The sequence below is a fragment of the Eumetopias jubatus genome, unplaced genomic scaffold, assembly GCF_037043125.1.
Source record: "Eumetopias jubatus isolate StellerSeaLion01/CBP00866 unplaced genomic scaffold, mEumJub1_p1.0 scaffold_3, whole genome shotgun sequence".
In the NCBI taxonomy this organism is placed as follows: Eukaryota; Metazoa; Chordata; class Mammalia; order Carnivora; family Otariidae; genus Eumetopias; species Eumetopias jubatus.
The window spans coordinates 113,906,872-113,931,660 of NW_028274809.1; the positions used below are offsets into that span (position 1 = coordinate 113,906,872).

At 37.1% G+C, this 24,789-nt stretch overlaps 1 protein-coding gene across 3 annotated transcripts in view; it reads left to right on the top strand.

Annotated features, from left to right (window-relative positions):
• The window catches only part of RNF17 (ring finger protein 17), a 138,489-nt gene that overhangs the window by 10,761 nt on the left and 102,939 nt on the right, over positions 1 to 24,789 (top strand). For all 3 annotated transcript variants that reach the window (XM_088021775.1, XM_028106389.2, XM_028106398.2), the window contains exons 4-9: positions 81 to 192; positions 1,882 to 1,962; positions 3,202 to 3,302; positions 21,207 to 21,378; positions 22,914 to 22,990; positions 23,363 to 23,437. In XM_088021775.1, the coding sequence (XP_087877901.1) occupies positions 81 to 192; positions 1,882 to 1,962; positions 3,202 to 3,302; positions 21,207 to 21,378; positions 22,914 to 22,990; positions 23,363 to 23,437 (618 nt within the window). The remainder of the gene's footprint in view (positions 1 to 80; positions 193 to 1,881; positions 1,963 to 3,201; positions 3,303 to 21,206; positions 21,379 to 22,913; positions 22,991 to 23,362; positions 23,438 to 24,789) is intronic.

Below are 24,789 nucleotides of genomic sequence, written 5' to 3' on the forward strand. Positions count from 1 at the left end.
TTTTTGATAGAGTGAAAATCAGAATAGAAAGTTAAAATTGTTAATATGGTACTTAAAATAATGTATTTGACATTTTTCAGGATAAAGAATTGTTCTCAGGAATTTAAAAAGACTTCTGACCAGCTAACTATTGGTTTAGAACATTCAACATCCACACACAGGACTGTTTTGAACTCCTCAGCTCTAATGGCGGTATGAAAAAATGTTACTCATGAAGTAAGAAGAAGCCAAACATTTTTACTTTGTGTCTGGTAGCTTAACTCTCCTCTCAAGGTTGCTATAATTATAGGTTTTTTTTTTTTTTTTTTTAGAAGCATAAAGGTAAGAGGTAAACCTACATTCTTTACCTGAATCTCTTATTTTTTTCTAAATATACTTGAACGATTCTCATTTTTCCTAAGGCAACCCAGTCTCCCTTTGACCAACTCTATTGGTGTTCTTTTTGTTTATATATATATACACACACACACACATATTTTTTATTATGTTAATCACCATACATTACATCATTAGTTTTTGATGTAGTGTTCCATGATTCATTGTTTGCATATAACACCCAGTGCTCCATGCAGAACCTGCCCTCCTTAATACCCATCACCAGGCTAACCCATCCCCCCCCCTTGAACCCTCAGTTTGTTTTTCAGAGTCCATAGTCTCTCATGGTTTGTTTCCCCCTCCGATTGCCCCCTCCTTCTTCCCCTCCTGCTATCTTCTTTTTTTTTTTTTTTAACATATAATGTATTATTTGTTTCAGAGGTACAGGTCTGTGATTCAACAGTCTTGCACAATTCACAGCGCTCACCATAGCACATGCCCTCCCCAATGCTATCACCCAGCCACCCCATCCCTCCCACCCCCCACCACTCCAGCAACCCTCAGTTTGTTTCCTGAGATTAAGAATTCCTCATATCAGTGAGATCATATGATACATGTCTTTCTCTGATTGACTTATTTCACTCAGCATGTTAGTGTTCTTAATATTTAACCATATGTAGCTTCTTCCCTTTGAACCTAGTTACTGAATCTAGATTATGTGAAACTTGTATAAAGTACAAATTTCTAGATTCTGAATGTGATTTTTCCCGTCATTTTAATGGCAGCCAAAAGGCCTAATTAATTCACTGTGATGATGATGAGGCTTTTGTTGGAAGATTGAATTTAACCTGTTTCTATAATTTTAAATAATGTATTATTTTAGTTTAAAATCAGAAATAGAACAAATTCCAAAATGCTATTATTAAAAAGATCTTTAGTGAGCTACAGTAAGGGAGAAAGCACTTAATCTTGCTATCTTTTACTTCAAGTTTAAATTTTAACATAGCCAAATTATAATCTTCTTTAAAAACTTAATTTTTACATGTGTGTGCGTTAATTGCCATGATACATTTTTCAAGATAGTTGGTTTTGTGTTTTTTTTTTTTTTTAACATTTGACAGAGACACAGCGAGAGAAGGGAACACAAGCAGGGGTAGTGGGAGAGGGAGAAGCAGGCTTCCCACTGAGCAGGGAACCCGATGTGGGGCTCGATCCCAGGACCCTGGGATCATGACTTGAGCTGAAGGCAGACACTTAGCAAGTGAGCCACCCAGGTGCCCCTCAAGACAGAATATTTTGTGTGACCATTTTCCAACTTAAAACTATTTTTTCAAAAGTTTTCTAAAAAAAATCTTATACTATAATCTATAATCAAAACTCTAAAATGTTTTAAATTTCTGGATAAGTAGGATTAAAAGTGTCATTTTTGTTACTTATTTTCAGACTTCTGTGGTGGTCTTTGTTACTTTTGTAATCAAAATTGTAGCCTGATGGGTTTGCAACTAATATAATGTATATAAGCATCTATTTTTATATTTTGTATATGGACCCTTTTCCCCTTCTTAGGAAACTAAAACTGCAGAAGAAATTGATGAAGCATTGAAGATAGCAGGCTGTAGTTTTGAACAATTAAGTGTTGCTGTAAAAGTAAGCATTTTAAATGATTAAATTCTATAGTGAGTTAAGGCATGTTCTCTTTAAATGTGTATATTTAGATGTATATCACTGAAGTTAGAGCCTAGCACTAAGTTATTGAGCATGATAATCCAATGACAGAGAAACATCCAAAAGAATAGAAGACTTCCATGGCCTGCTAGGATTGGTCTTGCGGCATTGTTATGCCAGCAGTCTACTGAAATTGGAACACTATTAAGGAACCATGATTTTTTTCTTGCTGTGAGCTGAATTTTGTCTCAAAAGTATTGCAGACCGTCTTCTAACATTGCTCATTATTCGGCTGTTTACCCTTACACAAAGAATCTTACTTTCTTTCCTCCTTTACTCCATCCCCCCCAGATGAGACTCACTTGGTGACAAAAACAAGCTCCTAAGCACCAAGCAACAACAAATTTACAACCAAGGCAGTCAAAAGATTATAGCTGTTACAGGAGTTAAGACTTCAACGTATGAATTTGGGAGAGGGGTGGACAAAATTCAACCCATAACAGTCTGCTCTCTGACCCCCTCCAGATTCATGTCCTTCTTATATGCAAAATACATTCACCCCATCCCAACCTTAGATCTATTCCAGCATCAAGTCCAAAATCTCATCTAAATATCTTCTAAATCAGGTATGGCTGAGACTCAGGGTATGATTCATTTGGGGGCAAAATTCCTCTCCAACCATGAACCTGTGAAACTAGATAATTAATCTGCTTCTAAAATACATTGGTTAGACAGGTATAAGATAGACATTCCTGTTCTAAAAGGGAGAAAATGGAAAAAAGGGGTCACAGATCTCAAGCAACAGTTCTTTGTCAAAAAATGCAAAGATGTGGAATAGTTAACATTTTAATTCAAGTATGTCTAATATTATGTATTAAGGTTTTTTCATTTAAGGAATCCTGCCAGAGAGAAATTTAGCTATCCAGAATGACTCTTCCTGTAATGATAAAAAGGAATAAGAAGTTTAGAAAACTTAGTGGATTTTCTGGGCCTTTTTGCCAGTTTATCAGTGCACAGTGCCAACAAAGATGTGATCTTGCTGACAAGCACCAGGATTTAAAGTTAAACCTGTAATTTATTCCATTTTTATCACCTAATCTCCTCCTGTGTGGTTACTTTGAAAAGTCCAAAAAGTACCTTTTACTTTTAAAATTATTTGAACAGTACAATTTCTACAAAATAAAAATACCAAATTAGGTCTTTGTATTATGTTCTTCGCAGATGCTGGAACACATACACAATCAAACAAAAGAGGAAACGGTCAGTCTTTTAGAGGTTCTGGAGAAACAGTTTGATCAACTTTTTACTTCTCTTGATTCCAGGTAATAACTTAAAAATATAGACTCAATGAAACTAAAGTTTTTAACATGACCTTGTCACTTTGTTTTTTTTTGTATAGATTGTAAAATTTACTGAGTAACTTTTAAACAAGTTTGGAAGGTATTGGGTGATACCTACAGACTGATGTCTGCAGCTTGGAAACGAACAATTTGTACATTTTTAAAAATTTTTGGCTATTTGCCATCTGGTCCCACAGCTAACTGTTAAATAAATAAATAAGCTTCTTAAAACAGCGCAGAAAATTTTCAAAATCTGCATGTTGTAGAATTTCACTTACTTGGGTAAATGCAAACATGCTTTTTCTTAAACATCATTCCATCATTTTTTCATGTGTTTATTTGCATCAGAGCAAGTAATACTCATACTTTCTAACACTCATTTCTAAACAAATACCACATAGTTGCATATCCATCACTTTAAAAATTCTTTGATACATATGATCTCTAATAATTTTAAATCACATTTTTCAATTCAAGAAATAGGATCATGAAAGTTTCAACATGACAAAAGTAGTATATTTAGTAATGGTACTTGTCCATTTGACTCTTAGTTTTTTTCTTTTTAATCCCATTAGGATGCCTAGGACACAGGCTCAATATACTGTCAATGAATTTGTTGATACTCTTTAGTCTCCCATATTGATGCTATCTCACATATGGTCTTTAATTGTAACATTTAAGTTATAAGTCATGTGCATGCATTTTAAACATTTTTATAGTGGTAAAATATACATAAAGATTACCTTTATAATCATTTTTAAGTGTCCAGTTTAGTGGCATATGATAATTTTATGCTTAACTTTTTGAGGGAACACAAAGTTTTCTACTGTAGCTATACATTTTACATTCCCACCAGTAGTGCATGAGGTTCCGGTTTCCTCATATTCTCACTAACAATGTTGTTTTCTCGAGTTTTTTAGTAATCCTATCCTAATGGGTATGAAATAGGATCTTGTGATTTTGATTTGCATTTTATGTTTGAGTATTTTTTCATGTGCTTGTTTATTACTTATTTACATCCTCTTTGAAGAGAAGTCCTTTCAAGTCCCTTCTTTTGGATTGGATTATTTTGTTGTGGGGTTGGAGTTCTTTATACAGTAGGGATACTAATCCTTTATCAGATATGTCATTTTCAGATCTTTTTTTTTCCATTCTGTGGGTTGCCTTTTTACTCTCTTGATAGCATTCTTTGATATTGATTGATATTGATAACTATTGATAAAGTTCTGTTTATTTTTTCTTTTGTTGCCCGTGCTTTTGTGTCATAGTCAAGAAATCATTGCTGAATCTAACATTATGAAGCTTTTCTCCTGTGTTTTCTTCTAAGAGTTTTACAGTTTTAGCTCTACACTCTTGAGTTAATTTTTGTATATGGTATGAGAGAAGGGTCCAATTTCATTCTTTTCCATATGAATGTCCACTTTTCTCAGCACCATTGTTATAAAGATGGTCTTTTCTCCATTGAATGGTCTGGGCATGCTTGTCAATACTCAGTTAACCATATATGTGAAGGTTTATTTCTGGGATGTCTATTTTATTCCATTGGTCTATCTATCTGTCCTTATGCCAGTAGCACACTGTTTTGATTACTATAGCGTTGTAGCAAGTTTTGAAATCAGGATGTGTGAGCCCTCCAACTTTGTTCTTTTTCAAGATTGTCTTGGCAGTTTGGGGTCCCCTGAGATTTCATATGACTTTGAGAATGGGTTTTTCTATTCTGCCTGAAACATCACTGAAATTTTAATAGGGATTGCACTGAATTGTAGTTTGTTTTGGGTAGTATTGTCAACAGTATTCGGTCTTCCAGTCCATGAATGTGGGATGTCTTTCCTCTTATTTTGTCTTCTTTCATTTCTTTCAGCAGTCTAATATGGCATATAAGTATACAAGTCTATTCCCTTCTTAAGTTTATTCCTAAGTATATTCTTTTGTATTCTATTTTAAAGGAATTGTTTTCTTAATTTCCTTTTCAGAGAGCTAGTTAGAAATGCATGTGGTTTTTGTGTATTGCTTTTGTATCCTACATTTTGCTGAATTCATTTATTAGCCCTGCAAGTATTTTTTGGCCTCCTTAGGGTTTTGTTACATATAAGATCATGTCATCTGCAAAAAATAGATATTACTTCTTTTCAATTTGGATGTCTTTTCTTTTTCTTGCCTAATTACTCTGACTAGAACCTACAGTAATATGTTTTTTGGGGGGGTTTCCTTTTTTTTTAATTTTAAGTTCAATTAATTAACAATATAGTGTATTATTAGTTTTAGAGTTCAGTGATTCATCAGTTGCATACAACCACCCGTGCTCATTCCATCACGTGCCCTCCTTCATGCCCACCACCCAGTCACCCCATCCCCCCCCACCTCCCCTCCAGCAAGCCTGTTTCTTTCCTATGCTTAAGAAGTCTCTTATGGTTTGTCTCCCTCTCTAGTTTCATCTTGTTTTATTCCTCCCAGGTTTTTGGGTTTTTTTTAACTAACCAGAATCATGCTGTATGTATTGTTCATGTGCTTTTTGGAGATGTTCTCAGCCTAGCACACTCCTTTTATCCATTCTGTATTCCACAGAAATAGATGTTTGGGTTGCTTCATTCTGCTGTTATAATTATTCCCACTTTTGTGCACAAACTTGGGTACAGGGGCTGAAATTTGAGGGGAACAGTGTCAACTTGAGCCCTTGGCAATCTGAGGTGAAGGCGTGTTGACTTGGCATTTAGCAGGTGGCAGGCTGTGCACGCTGACTCGGGCAGGAGGGTGGCTGGACCATGAATTTGGGACCCACAGGCCGATGGCATCGTGTGTGACAGGGATGTGGCTGGTTTTGCTTTTAATTTTTGTTTTTCTGGGAAACTTGATCACTCCCTCTATTCTAAATGAAAGCCTTGCTGGATAGAGTATTCTTGGCTGTAGATTTTTTCCTTTTAGCAGTTGGAATCTATCATACCACTTTCTTCTGACCTGCAGAGTTTCTGCTGAAAAACCCACTGATAGCCATATGGGGTTTCCTTTGTATGTACCTGCTTTCCTTTCTCTTGCTGCTTTTAAAATTCTCTCTTTCTCACTACTTTTGGCTGTCTTATTTACTTTGTGTCTTGGTGCAGACTTCTTTGGGTTGGTTTTGTTGGGGACTCTTTGTGCCTCCTGGATCTGGATTTCTCTTTCCTTCCCCAGATTCAGGAAGTTTTCAGCTATTATTTCTTCAGACAAATCTGCCCCCTTTCCTCGCTCTTCTCCTTCTGGGATCCCTATCATGCGACTGTTAGGCCTGACAGCATTGTTCAGTTCCCTGGGTCTATTTTCATTCTGTGTATTTTTCCCCCCTCTCATCTGCTTGGCTTGATTTCTTTCCATGACTCTGTCCTCCAGGTGGCTGGTCCTTTCTTCTACCTCCTCTTGCTTGCTATTTATTCCAGATGGTCGATTTTTATTTCCATTTAGTAAATCCAATAGCTCTAACTGGTTCTTTTTTACATCTCCTAGCTCTTGGTGGAGGGTCTCAAGGAAGTCCTGCAGTCCTTCCTCAATTCCAGCGAGAATCTTTATGAGCGTTACTTTAAATTCGCTATCAGACATATTACTTAACTCCATTTCGCTTAGGTCTCCTGCTCTGATTTTGTCCTGTTCTTTGATTTGGGACACATTCCTCTGTCTCCTCATTCTGTCTCTTGCGTTGTCTGTTTTTCTGTGTTAGGAAAGTCAGCTACGTCTCCTGCACTTGAAAGTAGTGGCTCTATGAAGAAGAGGTCCTGCAGTGCAATGTCTGTTCCCCAGAACCTGGTGCTTCAGGGGGTGTCTCCTATGTGTGTTGCTCCAGGGGGTGTCCTACCATTGTGGCTGGGATGTGTTTGCCTTCAGTCCTGCTGTCTGCGATGGCTCCCTGCCTGTTGTGGGCAGAGTCTGGTGCCCATGGTGTTAGTGGGCTGCTCCGGGGCTGCCTCGGGCTTGAGTCGAGTCAGACCAGATGTTTGCCAGAGATGCAGTAGCACCAAACTGTAGGCACTGTCCCTGTGTCGTCCCCGGAGAAGCTTTTGTTGGTGGGTGGGGCCTGCAGTCAGACCAGCTGCCTGCCCTCAGCCCACTGCTGGGGTCACAGTCAGACGGGTATGTGGTTATCTTCCCCTCTCCCTGGGGCAGGACTCACTCTGGAGTGGTGCTGACCTTGTCTGGGCCACGCACACACTGCCAGGCTTGTGGCACCACTTTGACAGGATCTTGCCAAGAGCGATCAGAGGCGGTGGATCTGCTTCACTGTGGCCTCTTGTCTATGCCGGGCTGCGGAGAGTCTGTTCTGCCAGTTTTCGGGCTGCTTTTGGGTTATTTATGCCGACTTGGGTGCTCTCTAGGCGGCCACACGGCAAGAGGTCAACTACAGGGACGTCCTACTCCGCCATCTTCCCAGCAGCCTCTGCCAGTAATATGTTAAATAGCAGTGGCAAATGCATACATCCTGATCTTGTTTCTGATCTTAGTGAAGAACTGACAGCTTTTCCTCTACCTAGTGTAATGTTAGCTGTGAGTTTTTCATATATGGCCTTTATGTTGATGTAGTTTCCCTAAATTCCTAGTACATTGAGTGTTTTTATAATGAAAAGGTGTTGAAATATGTCAAATCCTTTTTCTGCATTGATTGAGGGGATCATGTATGGATTTTTACTTCTTCCTGCTCTGGTGTATAACATTAATTGATTTTCACATGTTGAATCATCCTTATATTCCAGGAATAAATCCCACTTGGTCATGATGTAGTATCCTTTTAATATGCTGCTGAATTTGATTTGCTAATACTTTGTTGAAGATTTTGCATTGATAGTCATGAGAGATAGTTGTCTGTAGTTTTCCTGTAGTATCTTCATATGGCTTTGATAATGCTGGCCTCAGAATGACTTAGGAAATGTTCCTACCCCTTCAATTTTTTGGAAGGGTTTCAGAAAGGTTGGTGTTAATTCATTGTTAAATTTTTGGTAGAATTCACGAGTGAAGCCATCTGGCCTAGGACTTTTGGGGAGGCTTTTGATTGCTGATTCAATCTCCTTACTTGTTATTGATCTGTTCAGATTTTCTATTTCTTCCTTACTCAGTCTTGGTAGGTAGTGTGTTTCTAGGAATTTGTCCATTTCATCTAGGTTATCCAATTTCTTGGCATACAATTGTCCTTAGTACTCTCTTGTAATCCTTTTCACTCCTGTAAGATTGGTCGTCATGTTCCCACTTCCTTTATGATTTTAGTAAGTTGATTCTTCTTTTTCTTAGTGTAAAGAGTTGTCAGTTTTGATTGAAAAGAACCAACCTTTCTAGAAATCAACCACAAGAAAAAAAAATTGGAAAGACTATAAATACATGGAGGTGAAACAACACGCTACTAAACAATGAATGGGTCAACCAGGAAATCAAAGAGGAAATAAAACAATATATGGAAACAAATGAAAATTAATACACAGTGGTCCAAAATCTTTGGGATGTAGCAAAAGCAGTGCTAAGAGGGAAGAATATAACAATACAGGCCTACCTCAAGAAACAAGAAAAATCTTGGGGTGCCTGGCTGGTTCAGTCACTGAAGCATGCAACTCTCGAACTTGGGATTTTAAGTTCGAGCCTCACATTGGGTATTGAGATTACATAAAATCTTTAAAAAAAAATGAATTTAAGAATTGACAAAAATTTCAAACAACCTAACCTTACACTTAAAGGACCTGGAAAAAGAACAACAAAGCCTAAATACAGAAGAAGAAAGGGAATACTAAAGATTAGAGCAGAAATAAATGACATTGAAACTTAAAAAAACAATTGTACATCAATGAAACCAGGGGCTGGTTCTTTCAAAGAACCAACTTTTGCTTTCGTTGATTTTTTTTTCCTCCATTTTTTTATTCTCTAGTTCCTTATCACCACTCTAATCTTTATTATTCCTTTCTTCCACTAGCTTTGGGTTTAGTTTGTATTTTTCTAGTTCCTAAGGCATAAAGTTAGATTGTTGGTTTGCTATTTCTTTTTTAATGTATTTACAACTATGTATTTCCATTTAACACTGCTATCACTGCATCTTGTACATTTCAATATTTTTGATCCATGATTTTATAATTTTATTCATTTTAATTTTTCTACATTTATTTTCAAATAAGTAATTTGTTCATAAGGTTCAACATTCAGAAGGCAAAAAAGATGTGCTATACTTATTTTCCCTCCCATCCCAGGTTCCCTTTTATTTTTTTTACTCTTTATTTAAATTCAACTTAGTTAACATATACCATATTATTACTTTCAGGGGTAGAATTTGGGGATTCATCATTTGCATATAACACCCAGTGCTCATTACATCAAGTACACTCCTTGATATCCATCACCCAATTATCCCTTCCTCCCACCTACCTCCCCTCCAGCAACCCTCAGTTTGTTTCCTAGAGTTCAGAATTTCTTACAGTTTGCCTCCCTATTTTCATCTTATTTTTCCTTCCTTTCCCCTGTGTTCATCTGTTAAATTCCACATATGAATGAAATCATATGGTATTTGTCTTTCTCTAACTTATTTCACTTAGTATAATACCCTCTAGTTCCATCCACATCATTGCAAATGGCAAGATGTCATTTATTTTGATGGCTGAGTAATATTCCAGTGTGTGTGTGTGTGTGTGTGTGTGTGTGTGTGTGTGTGTGTGTTTGCATCACATCATCTTTATACATTTATCTGTTGATGGACATCTGGGCTCTTTCCATAGTTTGGCTTTTGTGGGCATTGCTTCTGCCAACATTGGAGTGCACGTGCCCCTTCAAATCACTGTTTGTATCCTTTGGATAAATATCTAGTAGTGCAATTGCTGGGTCATAGGGTAGTTCTACTTTTAACTTCTTGAGGACCTCCATACTGCCTTCCAGACTGGCTGCACCAGTTTGTATTCCCACCAAGAGTGTAAGAGGATTCCCCTTTCTCCACATCCTCGTCAACATCTATTGTTTGCTGACTTGTTAATTTTAGCCATTCTGACTGGTGCAAGGTGATATCTCATTGTGGTTTTGATTTGTTTTTCCCTGATGATGAGTGATACTGAAAATTTTTCATGTGTCTGTTGGCTATTTGTATGTCTTCTTTGGAGAAATGTCTGCTCATGTCTTCTGCCCATTTCTCCATTGGATTTTTTGTTTCTTGGGTGTTGAATTTGATAAGTTCTTTATAGATTTGGATACTAGCCCTTTATCTGATAAGACATTTGCAAATATCTTCTGCCATTCCATAGGTTGCTTTTTAGTTTTGTTGACTGTTTCCTGTGCTGTATAAAAGCTTTTTATCTTGATGAAGTCCCAGTAGTTCATTTTTGCTTTTCTCTTGCCTTTGGAGACGTGTCTAGTAAGAAGTTGCTGCAGCTGAGGTTGAAGAGGTTGCTTCCTGTGTTCTCCTCTAAGATTTTAATGGATTCCTGTCTCACATTGAGGTTTTTCATCCATTTTGAATTTATCTTTGTATATGGTGTAAGAGAATGGTCCAGTTTCATTCTTCTGCATGTGGCTGTCCAATTTTACCAACACCATTCGTTGAAGAGACTGTCCCTTTTCTACTGGATATTCTTTCCTGCTTTGTCGAAGATTAGTTGACCATAAAGTTGAGGGTCTATTTCTGGGTTCTTTATTCTGATCCACTGATCCATGTGTCTGTTTTTGTGCCAGTACCATACTGTCTTGATTACAGCTTTGTAATGCAGCTTGAAGTCCAGAATTGTGATGCCTCCAACTTTGGTTTTCTTTTTCGGCATTCCTTTGGATATTGGGGGTCTTTTCTGGTACTGTACAATTTTTAGGATTATTTGTTCCAGCTCTGTGAAAAATGTTGAGGGTAATTCGATAGGGATTGTGTTAAATGTGTAGATTGCTCTGGGTAGCATAGACATTTTAACAGTGTTTGTTCTTCCCGTTCATGAGCATGGAATGTTTTTCCATTTCTTTGTGTCTTCCTCAATTTCTTTCATAAGTGTTCTCTAGTTTCTAGAGTATAGATCCTTTACCTCTTGGTTGGGTTTATTCCTAGGTATCTTATGGTTTTTAGTCCAGCTGTAAATGGGATCAATTCCCTGATTTCTCTTTCATCTGCCTCCTTGTTATATATAGAAATGCAACTGACTTCTGTGCATTGATTTTATATCCTGCCACTTTGCTGAATTCCTGTATCTGTTTTAGCAATTTTTTGGGTTTCTATATAGCATTTCATGTCGTCTGTGAAAAGTGAAAATTTGACTTCTTTGCTAATTTGGGTGCCTTTTATTTCTTTTTGTTGTCTGATTGCTGAGGCTAGGACTTCTAGTACTATATTGAACAAGTACTGTTGTCACATGGAGTGGCTATCCCTGTACTGTTCCTGACCTTAGGGGAAAAGCTCTGTTTTTCCCCCATTATGGATGATGTTTGCTTTGGGTTTTTTGTAGATGGCTTTTATGATATTGAGGTATGTTCCCTCTATCCCTACACTGTGGATAGTTTTCATCAAGCTTCATTCAAGTGCTGTATTTTGTCAAATGCTTTTTCTGCATCTATTGAGAGGATCATATGGTTCTTGTCCTTTTATTAATGTGGTGTTCCACATTGAATGTTTTGTGGATGTTGAACCACCTTGCAGCCCAGGAATAAATCCCACTTGGTCATGGTGAATAATTCTTTTGATGTATTGTTGGATCCAATTAGCTGGTATCTTGGTGAGAATTTTTGCATCCATGTTCATCAGGGATATTGGTCTCTAATTCTCCTTTTTGGTGGGGTCTTTGGTTTAGGATCAAGGTAATGCTGGCCTCATTCTAATGAGTTTGGAAGTTTTACTTCCATTTCTATTTTTTGATACAGTTTCAGAAGAATAGGTATTAATTCTTCTTTAAATTTTTGGTAAAATTCTGCTGGAAAGCCCTCTGCCCCTAGGCTCTTGTTTGTTGGGAGATTTTTAATTACTGCTTCAATTTGGTTGCTGGTAATGGATCTTTTCAGGTTTTCTCTTTCTTCCTGCTTCAGTTTTGGTAGTTCATATGTTTCTAGGAATGCATCCATTTCTTCCAGATTGCCAAATTTGTTGTCATATAATTGCTCATAATATTCTCTTGTAATTGTTTGTATTTCTACAGTGTTCGTTGTGATCTCTCCTTTCATTGATGATTTTATGTATTTGGGTCCTTTCTCTCTTCATTTTGATAAATCTGGCTAGGGGTTTATTGATCTTACTAAGAACCAGCTCCTAGTTTCATTGATCTGTTTTGTTTTGGGTTATTTTGGGTTTTTTGTTTGTTTGTTTCTATTTCATTGATTTCTGCTCTAATCTTTATTTTCCTTTTGCTGGATTTAGGCTTTATTTGCTGTTCTTTTTACAGCGTCTTTAGGTGTAATATTAGGCTGTGTATTTGAGACTGTTCTTATTTCTTGAGAAAGGCCGGTATTGCTATATACTCTCCTCTTAGGACTGCCTTTGCTGTCCCCAAAGGTTCTGAACTGTCATGTTTTCATTTGCATTTGCTTCCATGTATTTTTTTTAATTCTTCTTTAATTTCCTGCTTGATCCATTCATTCTTTAGTAGGATGCTTTATTTTTTCGTGTACAAGTCTTTTGTGATCATATATTTTTATTTCTCTTAGAGTTGTTGGGCCACGTAGTAAATATACATTTTTTTGTAAAGATGTGCATTTTTCATATTTATGAATTTTGTGTATATATTTCATTTTGTAACAAACTGCCAACCTGTTTTCCAAAGTGGTTATATCATTCTACATTCCCATCAACAATGTATAAGAGTTCTGGCTGTTCCTCATGCTTGTCTGTCTTGGCTTATATGGTTAGTCTTTTAAAATTTAGCCATTCTCATGGCTAAATCTCATTGTGGTTTTAAATTGCCTTTCCAAGCACTGTGTTAAGTGCTTCATTAACTTATCACAATAATCTTATGAAATATGTGCTGTTATTATTATTCCCATTTTACGTGTGAGAAGACAGAGGCCCTGGAAGGTAAAATAGTTTCCCTAAGTTCACAACATACCTAGTAAGTGGCAGAGCCAGGGTTCTATCCAGGCAATCTGGCTCCAGGGATCAGACTCCTAACCTTTTTGTTGCACTAACCTCCCCAAGAAGTTCTTGGTCTCTACCATGGGTGGTCCTTCATAAGGAGGCCTGGAAACAGCAGCCAGTCACCTGAAGAAAAGAGGTGTTGCCCAAGATAAAGCTCTACAGCCTAAAGATAGATGTCTGAAGAGCCACACACCAGGAAACCAAAGAAACTGCCCCTACCATCGCACATGTGGGCATTGGTCCAGGATGAGGGCCAAGAGCCCCTAGTCTCAGTTTCTTGCCTTTCCCTGCTGAGCCTGCCAAAGGGTAACATGACAGCTCTGCCTTCAACAGTACAGTGTCATCCCTTATCCACCCCCTAGTAGGATGCTCTTTAACCTCCATGTGTTTGTGGTCCTTCCAAATTTTTTCTTGTAGTTGACTTTGAAGTTTTAAATCATTGTGGTCTAAAAATACGCATGGTATAGTCTCAGTCTTTCTGTCCTGGTTGAGACCTTATTTGTGACCCAGAATGTGTCTATTCTGGAGAATGTTCCATGTGCACTTGAGAAGAATGTGTATTCTGTTGCTTTAGGATGGAAGGCTCTGTATGTATCTGTGAAGTCCATCTGATCCAGTGTGTCATTCAAAGCCCTTGTTTCCTTGTTGATCTTCTGCTTAGATGATCTGTCCATTGAAGTGAGTGGGGTGTTAAAGTCCCCTACTATCATGGTATTATCATCAATGAGTTTCTTTAATTTTGTTATTAATTTGTTTATATATTTGGCCGCTCCCAAGTTAGGGTCATAAATATTTACAATTGTTAGAACATTTTGTTGGATAAATCCTTTTATTATGATATAGTGTCCTTCATCTCTTGTTACAGTCTTTGGTTTAAAACCTAGTTTGTCTTATATAAGGATGGCTACTCCAGCTTTCTTTTGATGTCCATTGGCATGATCAGTGGTTCTCTACCCCCTCACTTTCAATCTGGAGGTGTCTTTGGGTCTAAAATGAGTCTTGTAAACACCTTCTATCAATGGGTCTTTTTTTTTTTTTTAATCCATTCTGATACCCTGGGTCTTTTGATTGGAGCATTTAGTCCATTTACATTCAGAGTAATTACTGAAAGATATGAATTTATTGCCATTTGATCAGTGACCTATAAAATTGCTGTTCCTGTAGATTGTCTCTGTTCTTTTCTGTTCTTTGTTACTTTTGGGCTCTCTCTTTGCTCAAAGGATCCCCTTTAATATTTCTTGCAGGTCTGGTTAAGTGTTCACAAATTCCTTTAGTTTTTGTTTGTCCTGGAAACTCTTTATCTCTCTTTCTATTGAGAATGACAGCCTTGCTGGATAAAGTATTCTTGGCTGCATATTTTTCCCATTTAGCACATTGAATATATCATGCCAGTCCTTTCTGGCCTGCCAGCTCTCCGTGGACAGGTCTGCTACCAGCCTTATGTATCTACCCTTATAGGTTAAGGATCTCTTGTCCCAAGCTACCTTCAAGATTTTCTCTTTATCTGTGAAATTTGTAAGCTTCACTATTCTATGTCGAGGTGTTGACCTATTTTTATTGATTTTTTTTTTAAGGGAGTTGTTTGTGCCTCCTGGATTTGAATACCTGTTTCCTTCCCCAAATTAGGGAAGTTCTCAGCTATAATTTGTTCAGATAAACCTTCCATCCCTCTCTCCATCTTCTGGGACCCTTATTATCCAGATATTATTTTGTGTTACGGAATTGCTAAGTTCTGTAAGTCTGCCTTCATGATCCAGTAGTTTTCTTTCTCTCTTCAGCTTCCTTATTTTCCATCATTTTATCTTCTAAATCACTGACTCTTCTGCCTCATTTATCCTCATTTTTAGAGCCTTCATTTAAGACTGCATGTTGTAATAGCATTTTTAATTTCTGCCTCACTAGATTTTAGTTCTTTTATTTCTACAATAAGGGATTCTCTAGTGTCTTCTATGTTTTTTTCAAACCTAACTAGTATCTTTACAATTGTTTTTTTTTTAATTCTAGTTCAGACATCTTACCTATATCTGTATTAAATCCCTGGCAGTGAATACTACAACCTATTCTTTTTTTCAACAACCTATTCTTTCTTCTGGGGTGAATGTCTCCATGTCATCATTTTGTCCAGAAAAGAATAGAAGAAAGAGAAAAAGACAACAGTAATGATGACAACAGAAAAAAAAAGCAAAAACAATACAAATCATGAAAAAAGAAACAACCCTTCCCCAAAGAAAACTAGATCCTAGGTGTGTTTTGGCCTTCATGTTAAAAGAAACTAGATCCAAAAATAAGAAAGAGAGAAAAACTTCTATTTTTTTTTTAGCTTTTGTATATATATAATATACAATGAAAGGAAACAAAAAATAAAAAATTTATATATAACATATATATAAAAATTTTTTTAAAAAATTGAAAAAATAAAATAACTGAAAAAATAAAGACTTTAAAATTAAAAAAAAAAAAAAACCCCACAGATGTTATATACTGTTTTCCCCAAGAGCTTTGCAGCCCTCTATCATCAGTAAACTTGGTGCAGGCCAGTTGTTCCTACTGGTCTCCTGAGGGAGGGGGCCCATTGCACTGATTCTCAGGTGCCCTTGCCCTAGTGGAAATGCTCCCCACTTGCCAAGGGGCCAGGCGTAGTGTAAGTGGCTCCAGATTCCACTATGTAGTGCTGTTTTGCTTCCTGAAGGGTTTCAGCACTGACGGGTGGGATGAAAATGGTGGTGCCCCAGTCTCTAGCCCTGGACCTGAAAGTCCACGCCCTTCACTCTTCAGTGAGCTCTCATAGAAAAACAGTCAGTTACTTTTGTCTCCCTGATTTCCATCAGATCTCTGTGTTTATCCGGCCTATGACTGAGCGTTTTTATTTCAGGCATGCAGCTGAGTTTCAAAACTCAAATTTTGGGGTGCCTGGGTGGCTCAGTCATTAAGCGTCTGCCTTCGGCTCAGGTCATGATCCCAGAGTGCTGGGATCGAGCCCCGCATTGGGCTCCCTGCTCAGCGGGAAGCCTGCTTCTCCCTCTCCCACTCCCCCTGCTTGTGTTCCCTCTCTGTCTCTCTCTCTCTCTGACAAAAAATAAAATCCTAAAAAAAAAAAAAAAAACCTCAAATTTTATGGACACCTGTGGTGCAGATCCACACTGTTCCTGTTGTGGAGGGGGTCTCACCATGCTTCTGCCTTTTGCTGGACTCCTCCCAGGAAAGCGGTCACTGGAATGTGCAGCGGGTCGCAGTTTATGGCAACACAGAGCAGAAAGCTGGCACCTAAACTCACTGTTTTCAGTGGGCTTCCCTGCTCCTATGCCTGGGAACTCTACTGTACTCAGGCACCCCCATCCTTGTGACCCCAGGGATCCTGAGATAATGCCATTCCACCTGGGATTCTGCCTCGGTTTTTTACCTGAGCACCTTTAAGCCAGGGATGTATGTAGCAGACTTCTATTTAGGTTCCAATTTTGTGCTCCACTACTTATAATACTTTGCAGTAGCCTCCTTAAGCAGTCTCCCTCCCCTTCACCATGTCCTTCAGTATATCACCCCATATTCAGGTCTCTGCACCTTCCAGAAAGTGGTCGCTTTTCTATTTATAGAATTGCAGCATTTCTTTTCTCAGATCTCTGATTGATTTCACAGGTGTTCAGAATGATTTGATAGTTGTCTAGCAATATTCAAGGGAATAGAGAAACTTAGGGTCCCCTACTCCTCCACCATCTTAACTCCTCTCCCTTTTCAACTTTTAAAATTTTTGTTTTTCATTTGTCTCAATATTTTCCTGGTGATTTTTTTTGTTTGACCCATTTGTATTTAGGAGTATGTTATATTTTTCATTTCCTTCTGTTAACGTTTTCTAGTTTCTTTCTATTGTGACCAGAAAAGATATTTTGTATGTTTTCAGGGTTTTTTTAATTGGAGTTTTTAAAAGACTTGATTTTCGACCTAACATATGGTGGAGGATGTTCCATGTATGCTTGAGGGAAATGTGTATTCTCTGTTTTTGGATGGAATTTTTCTCTTTATGTCAGTTAGGTGCAATTGATCTGTCATATGGTTTAGTCTATTTTTTATTGATATTCTATATGGTTTTCCTACTTGTTATTGGAAGTAGGAAGTAGGATATTGAAGTCTCCACCTATTATTGTAATGCTGTTTTTCCTTTTAATTTTGTTAGTGTTTGTGTCATATAGTTCAGAGCTCTTGTATTTGGTGCATCTATGTGTTATGATTGTGTATTCTTGATGTTCTGTCAATTTATAATGTCCTTCCTCTCTTGTAACAGTTTTTGACGTAGTCTATTTTGTCTAATATTTATATAGTTCTCTTTTGATTACTGTTTACACAGACTATCTTCATCTTTTCACCTTTGTTCTATGTATATCTATAGATCTAAAATGAGTATCTGTAGACCAAATATGTTGTCATTTTTTGAACTCTAGTCCTCCATTCTGTGCCTTTTGATTCTGAAGTTTAGTCCATTTATTTTTAAATTATCAATAAAGAAGGACTTTTGCCATGTTGTTTTCAGTGTTTTAGAGCCTTCTTATCATTCATTTCTTCTGTTACTACCTTCTGTTTACTTGACTTTTTTGTAGTCACATATTTTGATTCCCTTCTCATTTTTTTTTTTGCATATTCTATACTTTGGTTACCATGGGGATTACATATAACATATTAAAGTTATAACAGTCTATTTTGAATTGATAGCAGCTTAACTGAATTGCATGTAAAAACTTTTTTACATCTCCTTCCCCTATTTTGTTTCACAATTACATCTTCATACATCATGTATATATTAACATAGATTTATAGTCATTTCATGTATTTGTCTTTTAAATCCTGTAGAAAATAAAAAGTGGAGTTAAAAACCAAAACTACAACAATACTAGATTTTATATTTGTCTGTGTATTTACCTTTACCAAGTACAAGTTACTATCTCTCCTCCTTTCATTTTAACCTGAAGGATTTTGTTTAGCATTTCTTATAGTCAAAGTATATTGATCATGAACTCCCTCAGCTTTTCTTTATCTGGAAATGTTTTAACTTTTCCCTTATCTTTTGAAGGACAGTTTTGCTAGTTATAGAAGTCTCAGTTGGCAAGCTTTTCCCTTTCAAAACTTTATTTATTCATTTATTTATTTAGAGAGAGTTCAGGGGAGGGACAGAGAGAGGGAGAGAGACCCGTCCTAAGCAGGCTCCACACCCAGCACAGAGTCCAACATGGGGCTCGATCTCATGACCCTGAGATCATGACCTGAACTGAAATCAAGAGTCGGATGTTGAACTGACTGAGCCATCAAGGCGTCCCTCAACACTTTAAATATGTCATCCCATTGCCTTCTGGCCTCCAAGGTTTCCACTGAGAAATTGGCTGATAATCTTACTGAGGATTCCTTGGGTATAACAAATCGCATTTCTCTTAATGCTTTCAGAATTCTCTGTCTTGGGCGCCTGGGTGGCTCAGTTGGTTAAGCGACTGCCTTCGGCTCAGGTCATGATCCTGGAGTCCCGGGATCAAGTCCCGCATCGGGCTCCCTGCTCGGCGGGGAGTCTGCTTCTCCTTCTGACCCTCCCCCCTCTCATGTTCTCTCTCTCTCTATCTCATTCTCTCTCTCAAATAAATAAATAAAATCTTTACAAAAAAAAAAAAAACAGAATTCTCTGTCTTCCAACAGTTTGATTATATTGTGTCTCTGTGGGGGTCTCTTAAGTTTATTCTACTTAAATATCTTTGGGTTCTTGGACTTGTCAATTTATGTATTTTATCTAATTTTGGAAGTTTTTAGCTATTATATCTTCAAATAATTTCTCTGCACCTTTCTCTTTCTCTCCTGTTTTTGGAATTCCTGTAATGCATATGTTGCTTTTCTTGAGAGAATCCCTCAAATCCCTTAGGCTCTGTTCACTTCTCTTCATTATTTTTTCTTTCTGTTCCTCAGACTCTAATTTCAGTTGTCCTATCTTCAGGTTTGCTAATTCTTCTTTATTCCTGCTCAAATATGCTGTTGAACGCCTCTAGTGAGTTTTTCGTTTTAGTTATTGTTCTTTTGAGCACTGGAATTTCCTTTTTATAATGTCTGTTTATTGATAGTCACATTTTGGTCCTTCATTTTTTCCTGATTTCCTCTAGGTTCTTTGTGCATGTTTTCCTTTAGCTCTTTGAGCATATTTAAAACCTTTGTTTTAAAGTCTTTAATAAGTCCTATGTCTCTGCTTCTTAAGGGATGGTTTCTGCCACTCTGTTTTTTTCCTTTGAATGGGTCATGTTTTCCCATGTCTTTATATGCTGTTTTGTTGAAAATTGGGCATCTGAAAACACAGCCACCTCTTCTAGTCATTGCAAACTGGCTCTCTTCAGGGACAGTCTTTCACTGAGTGAGCATGCTCTGAGCCTTAGAATCAGCCTCAGGTGAAGGCTTAAGGTATTCTCAGGTCTTTTCTGAGCATGCATCTTGCCTGGGCCTGAGTATGATTTTTTTCTTTATTCCTTTATATACACAGCTACTTTTAAATGTATTCATTTCCGAAAGAGTCTCACCCAAGCTTTTGCAAGCCCCAGATGGTCTAGTATATGTCTTTACCGATAATCTCTTGTCCAGGGATCTATAGCTCTTTGTCTTCCTAAGCCTTCCCAAGTACTGCCTATTGCTCTTTGCTGCCTGAGCTCCAAGTTAGGTGAAACAGACTAGTTCCTCAGTCATCCCACAAACAAGTTAGAACATTACAGATGAAGTCTGCTATGCTCCCTCTGGTTTGACGGAAGGAATTGGGAACTGTGCTGCTACCTCTACGCCAAGACTACACCATGCTGAGGAGGGGGCTGGGCAAGAACAAGTGAAAACACCATGAATTTTGTACTGTTTTGAATGTGGCTTTTCCTTGATTGGGCATTTGCTTGGTTGCTATATACCTTTGTTTATTTCCCAGAGTTTCTATAAGATTATTTTAACTAGTTTCTGCTTTTTTTTTTTTTTTGACATCTCCACTGGGTAACAAAGGCTTAGAGTTACCTAGTTTGCCGTTTTGCTGATATCAGTCCACAGGCATGAGTTTTTAGAAACCATACTAGAACTTACCAAAATAACCATTTTCTCCCCTAAAGAAATGACTTTCAGATTATTTATACAATTACCAAAACGGTTTTTGGAATACCTCTTCACCTTCAGAGCCTGTGTCACATTCTTGTTACTCTTCAGTGTGACAAACACTCTTTTTTTTTTTTTTTTTTTTTTGAGGCCAGATTTGATCTTGAGGAAACAGTCATTTGTTTGATAATAAGTGAGAAAGTTACACACTACAATTTTTGGTACAAAATTTTTTTAATTGCCATAATAATTTAATTCCATCATAGGCCCAGAAAAGATTTTGAGTACTGAGGTACAAGTAATGAAGGAATCGTTATTTGCCGTTCTAAGGGATTACTTTGAAGATTATAGTTAATTGATACCTGTGTTCTGGTTTGGTGAAATCTTATTTTAAAATCTCATTTTATATTTATGTAATTTGCATCAACTGATGGAAATTTTAAAATGTGCAGGCGTATCTTTGTGGGAAATGAATACAAATTGTCTTTGAAATGGCACAAGTGATTACAAGCTAGGATTTCTCTTTTATGTGGAATCATCTAGGATCTGTCTTCTGTAATTCTGTGACAGCTGTATCTGTGACATGATAATTATATCCTACTTTTTCTCTAGTTATCCATACATAGTGTTTAATTGTAATATATCTCAGTTGAATTGAATGCCTCTTTTAACCATGTTCGTAAACTAGTGAAATTACCCTTTTGATACCACTTAGTTGTTTTAAACTCACTTTCATATGAGCATTTATGAAATTCTGTAAAATAACTTTGGGATCTTATATGAAGGAAAAAGAACCTGTGTGAAGAAGTAGTAAGAAATACAGATGATTATCTCTCAAATGTAATAATGGCTAAAAGCTACATTGAAGAGAAAAAAAATGATTTGGCTGCAGCTATGAAGATAGCAAGAGAGTTAAAATCAGCACCTTCTTTACGGACTTATTGTGACCTGAATCAGGTAATTTTGATCATAATGTGAATTTATTTCTGAGTTATATTAGTTTACATGCTTTGGAATATGATATTTAAGACTTAACAGGCATTTATTTTCAGACTATTCTAACTTATCTTGGCCTCAATTTACAATTCTTAGTGTTTGAATTCTAAAACAAACATTAATAAATTTGTTTAGCCTTTTATTATTTACCGGTTAGAGAAATGGCATGGTAATAAGGTCTATATAACACATAATCTGAGAGCAAGTAGGGTGACATTGAGTTGGGAATTGATGTTCCTAGAACATTTGAATAAAAAATGAGAACATATAAGGGCAGCAAACTAAATGAGATTCTCTTTTCTTTTCATAAACAATTTAGATATGACTGAATTCTTGACTTACTCATTCAGGGTTTTTTTTTTTTTTTTTCCTTCTGCCTCCCCAAATGTGTGGGTCAAGAGACAGGGTGCTTCCACTATATTCTATCATCTAATGTGCCTAGCGAGCAGAGTTGAGCAAAAATAAAAGCATATTCCTGATGAGATCGTTTAGCAAGACAGGGTTAACCATTGATCTTTTTTGCTGATTTCCACCTTGCTCCTTTGGGATATAGATCTTGTTCTATTGTCTTTGAATCCTCATGGCCTTTTCCCATAGATAATCAGGTGTTTGGGCTGAACTGAGGTATAAAATAGAAGCCATTGGTTTACCTGCCTCCAAAGTCTCTAAGTGCCACCATCTTACTTGATCAGACCTCTCTCATTTCCTGTGTATTACACATGAGGCATTAGGAGATGTAAAAAAGTGATAAGATTGTATTCACCTGGGACACCTGGGTGGCTCAGTCAATTAAGCATCTGCCTTCAGCTCAGGTCATGATCCCAGGGTCCTGGGATCAAGCCCCACATCAGGCTCCTTGCTCAGCAGAGAGCCTGCTTCTCCCTCTGCCTGCTGCTCTCCCTGCTTGTGTGCGTGCATGCTCTTTCTTTGACAAATCTTAAGAAAAAAAAAAAGATTTGGTATTCACCCTAGTTAGATTTATTAAGAAGATAAGGCAAAAAGACATTGGAGGATACCAATGCAGATGCAAGGTGAATATAACCAGAATTTTCTCTGATTACATAGTTATATCTCATTTGTTAACTAGTGTCTTTTGTTGTTATCTATTTATATCTCTAAAAGATTTTAAATTTCTTTAAGGGGAGAAACCATAAACACTTACTTGCATCCCTTTGGATGCCTATAATCAAACCTTGAACACATTAATTAGTGAGATACTTAAAGGCTATAGTTTTCCTTCTAAAATCTTACTTTGTTTCAATAATATTCATTTTTTTTAAGGATTTTTTTCATTTATTAGCAATGGGAGAGTAGAGGGTCAGAGGGAGAAGCAGATTCCCCACTGAGCAGGAAGCCCATTGCAGGACTCGATCCCTAGATTCCAGGATCATGACCTGAACTGAAGGCAGTCGCTCAAGCAACTGAGCCACACAGGCACCCCCAATAATATTTAAAAAAAAATTCACATCTGAGTAACACTTGTCTTTTGATTCTAGATTATCCGTACTTTGAAATTAACATTTGAGAGTGAATTGTTACAAGTTAGCTCTCTAAAACTAAGGAACTCTCCCAGGTAAGTAAGTTATAATTCAGGAGAACCTAAAAATTAGTATAAAAATGCATTAGAGCCTAGATTTATTAGATAGGAAGCAATTATAAATTGAAAATTTGTGTCACAAGTGTTTCCCAAATTAGCAAACATGTAAAATAAGAGTAATTTATGATAAGTTAGGCATAGAGGATTCTTCAGTTACACTAGAAAAATACGTTGTCTTTGGGATTCTTAATGTCAGCAACTGACTTTTAGAGAAAGTAATAAAGTTGCATTAGAGCACTTAAAATGTTCTGTCTTTTAGAGTTTTTAATGTTAGCTACTGACTTTTATTTAGAGAAAGTAATAAATTGGTATTAGAGCATTTACTTATATGCTAGTGTTTTATTGTAGGTTGAATATGAATTGCAGTGAGATCATCTGTATGTTCAACAATATGGGAAAGATTGAATTTGAGGGCTTAACAAAGTAAGTATAAGAATGACGACATGGGGGTGCCGAGGTGGCACAGTGGATTAAGCATGTGACTCTTGGTTTTGGCTCAGGTCCTGATCTCAGGGTTGTGGGATCAAGCCCCGAATCGGGCTCCGCACTCAGCAGAGTCTGTTTAAGATCCTCTCTGCCTCTCCCCCCCTGCACATGCACGCTCTCTCCCTCTCAAATAAATAAACGTTTAAAAAAAATGGCAACATGCCATTAATTTCTGAGAGGGTCTAAGAGAAAAATTATCTAAGAAACAGGAAAATTGATGTGTAGTGTGTAGTATGTATGATTCAAATACTGTAAAATAATATGAAGGGCAAAGTTTTCTATCACTTAAATTCTATGTAAAATATTTAAGAATGAAGACTTAGGAGTGATCAGTATTAAATGATATATGGGTGAAAGTTATCTTTGAGAGTCATTCAGCCAGCATTGAACACTGATTTTGTGCTAGGCACCATTATCCTAAACATTGAGATATATGTCAGAGAAGTTACAATAAGTAGAGGATGACTCATGTAAACAATAAAGTGAATAATTGCTATAATAGTAATATATGCAGAATTTAGTGGAGATGCAAACGAAGGGAACAGTCAGTTCTTTTGGGGGTAACAGGAGACTTAGAAAAAGGAGAATTGTATTTTATCTATGAAAATGAGTAGCAATTGGAAAGGAGGCCAGAAAGCAGGTAGGCATCATAGCAGAAAGAAGGGTATAGGCAGTGAGATAATGTGCTACATTCAGGGAACTACTTATATAATTCCACTTGGCAGAGGATAAATATAGGCTAAATCCTAAATACTTTGTATGCTGTGTAGCAGCGTTTGACCTTTTTTTTCTAGATCCATGTTATCCAATGTAGCCACTAACCACATGTGCCCATTTAAATTTAAGCATAAATTAATTAAAACAAAATTAAAAGGAAAAATTGGAGGGGTGCCTGGCTGGCTCAGTCAGTAAAGCCTGTGTCTCCTGATCTCAGGGTTATGAGTTCGAGCCCCACGTTGGGCATAGAGGATTCTTCAGTTACACTAGCCACATTCCAAGTGCTCAGTAGTTACATGTGGTTGATAGCTACCATATTAGACAGTGCCCCACATTTTCACTATTGCAGAAAGTTGGACAGCACAGCTGTAGATAGTAGAAACCACTAAAAGATTTTCAACATGAAAATAAAAATAATTAGATTACATTTTAAAAAGATATCTCTGGTGGCCATTTAGAGGATTATTTGGAAGAGTATGAGGCTAGAGGCTGAAGGATTAGTTGGGTTATTGTATCAATAGTCTCAGCAAATGATGAGAAACCAAACATAGGTAGTAGTACTGGAGAGCAAT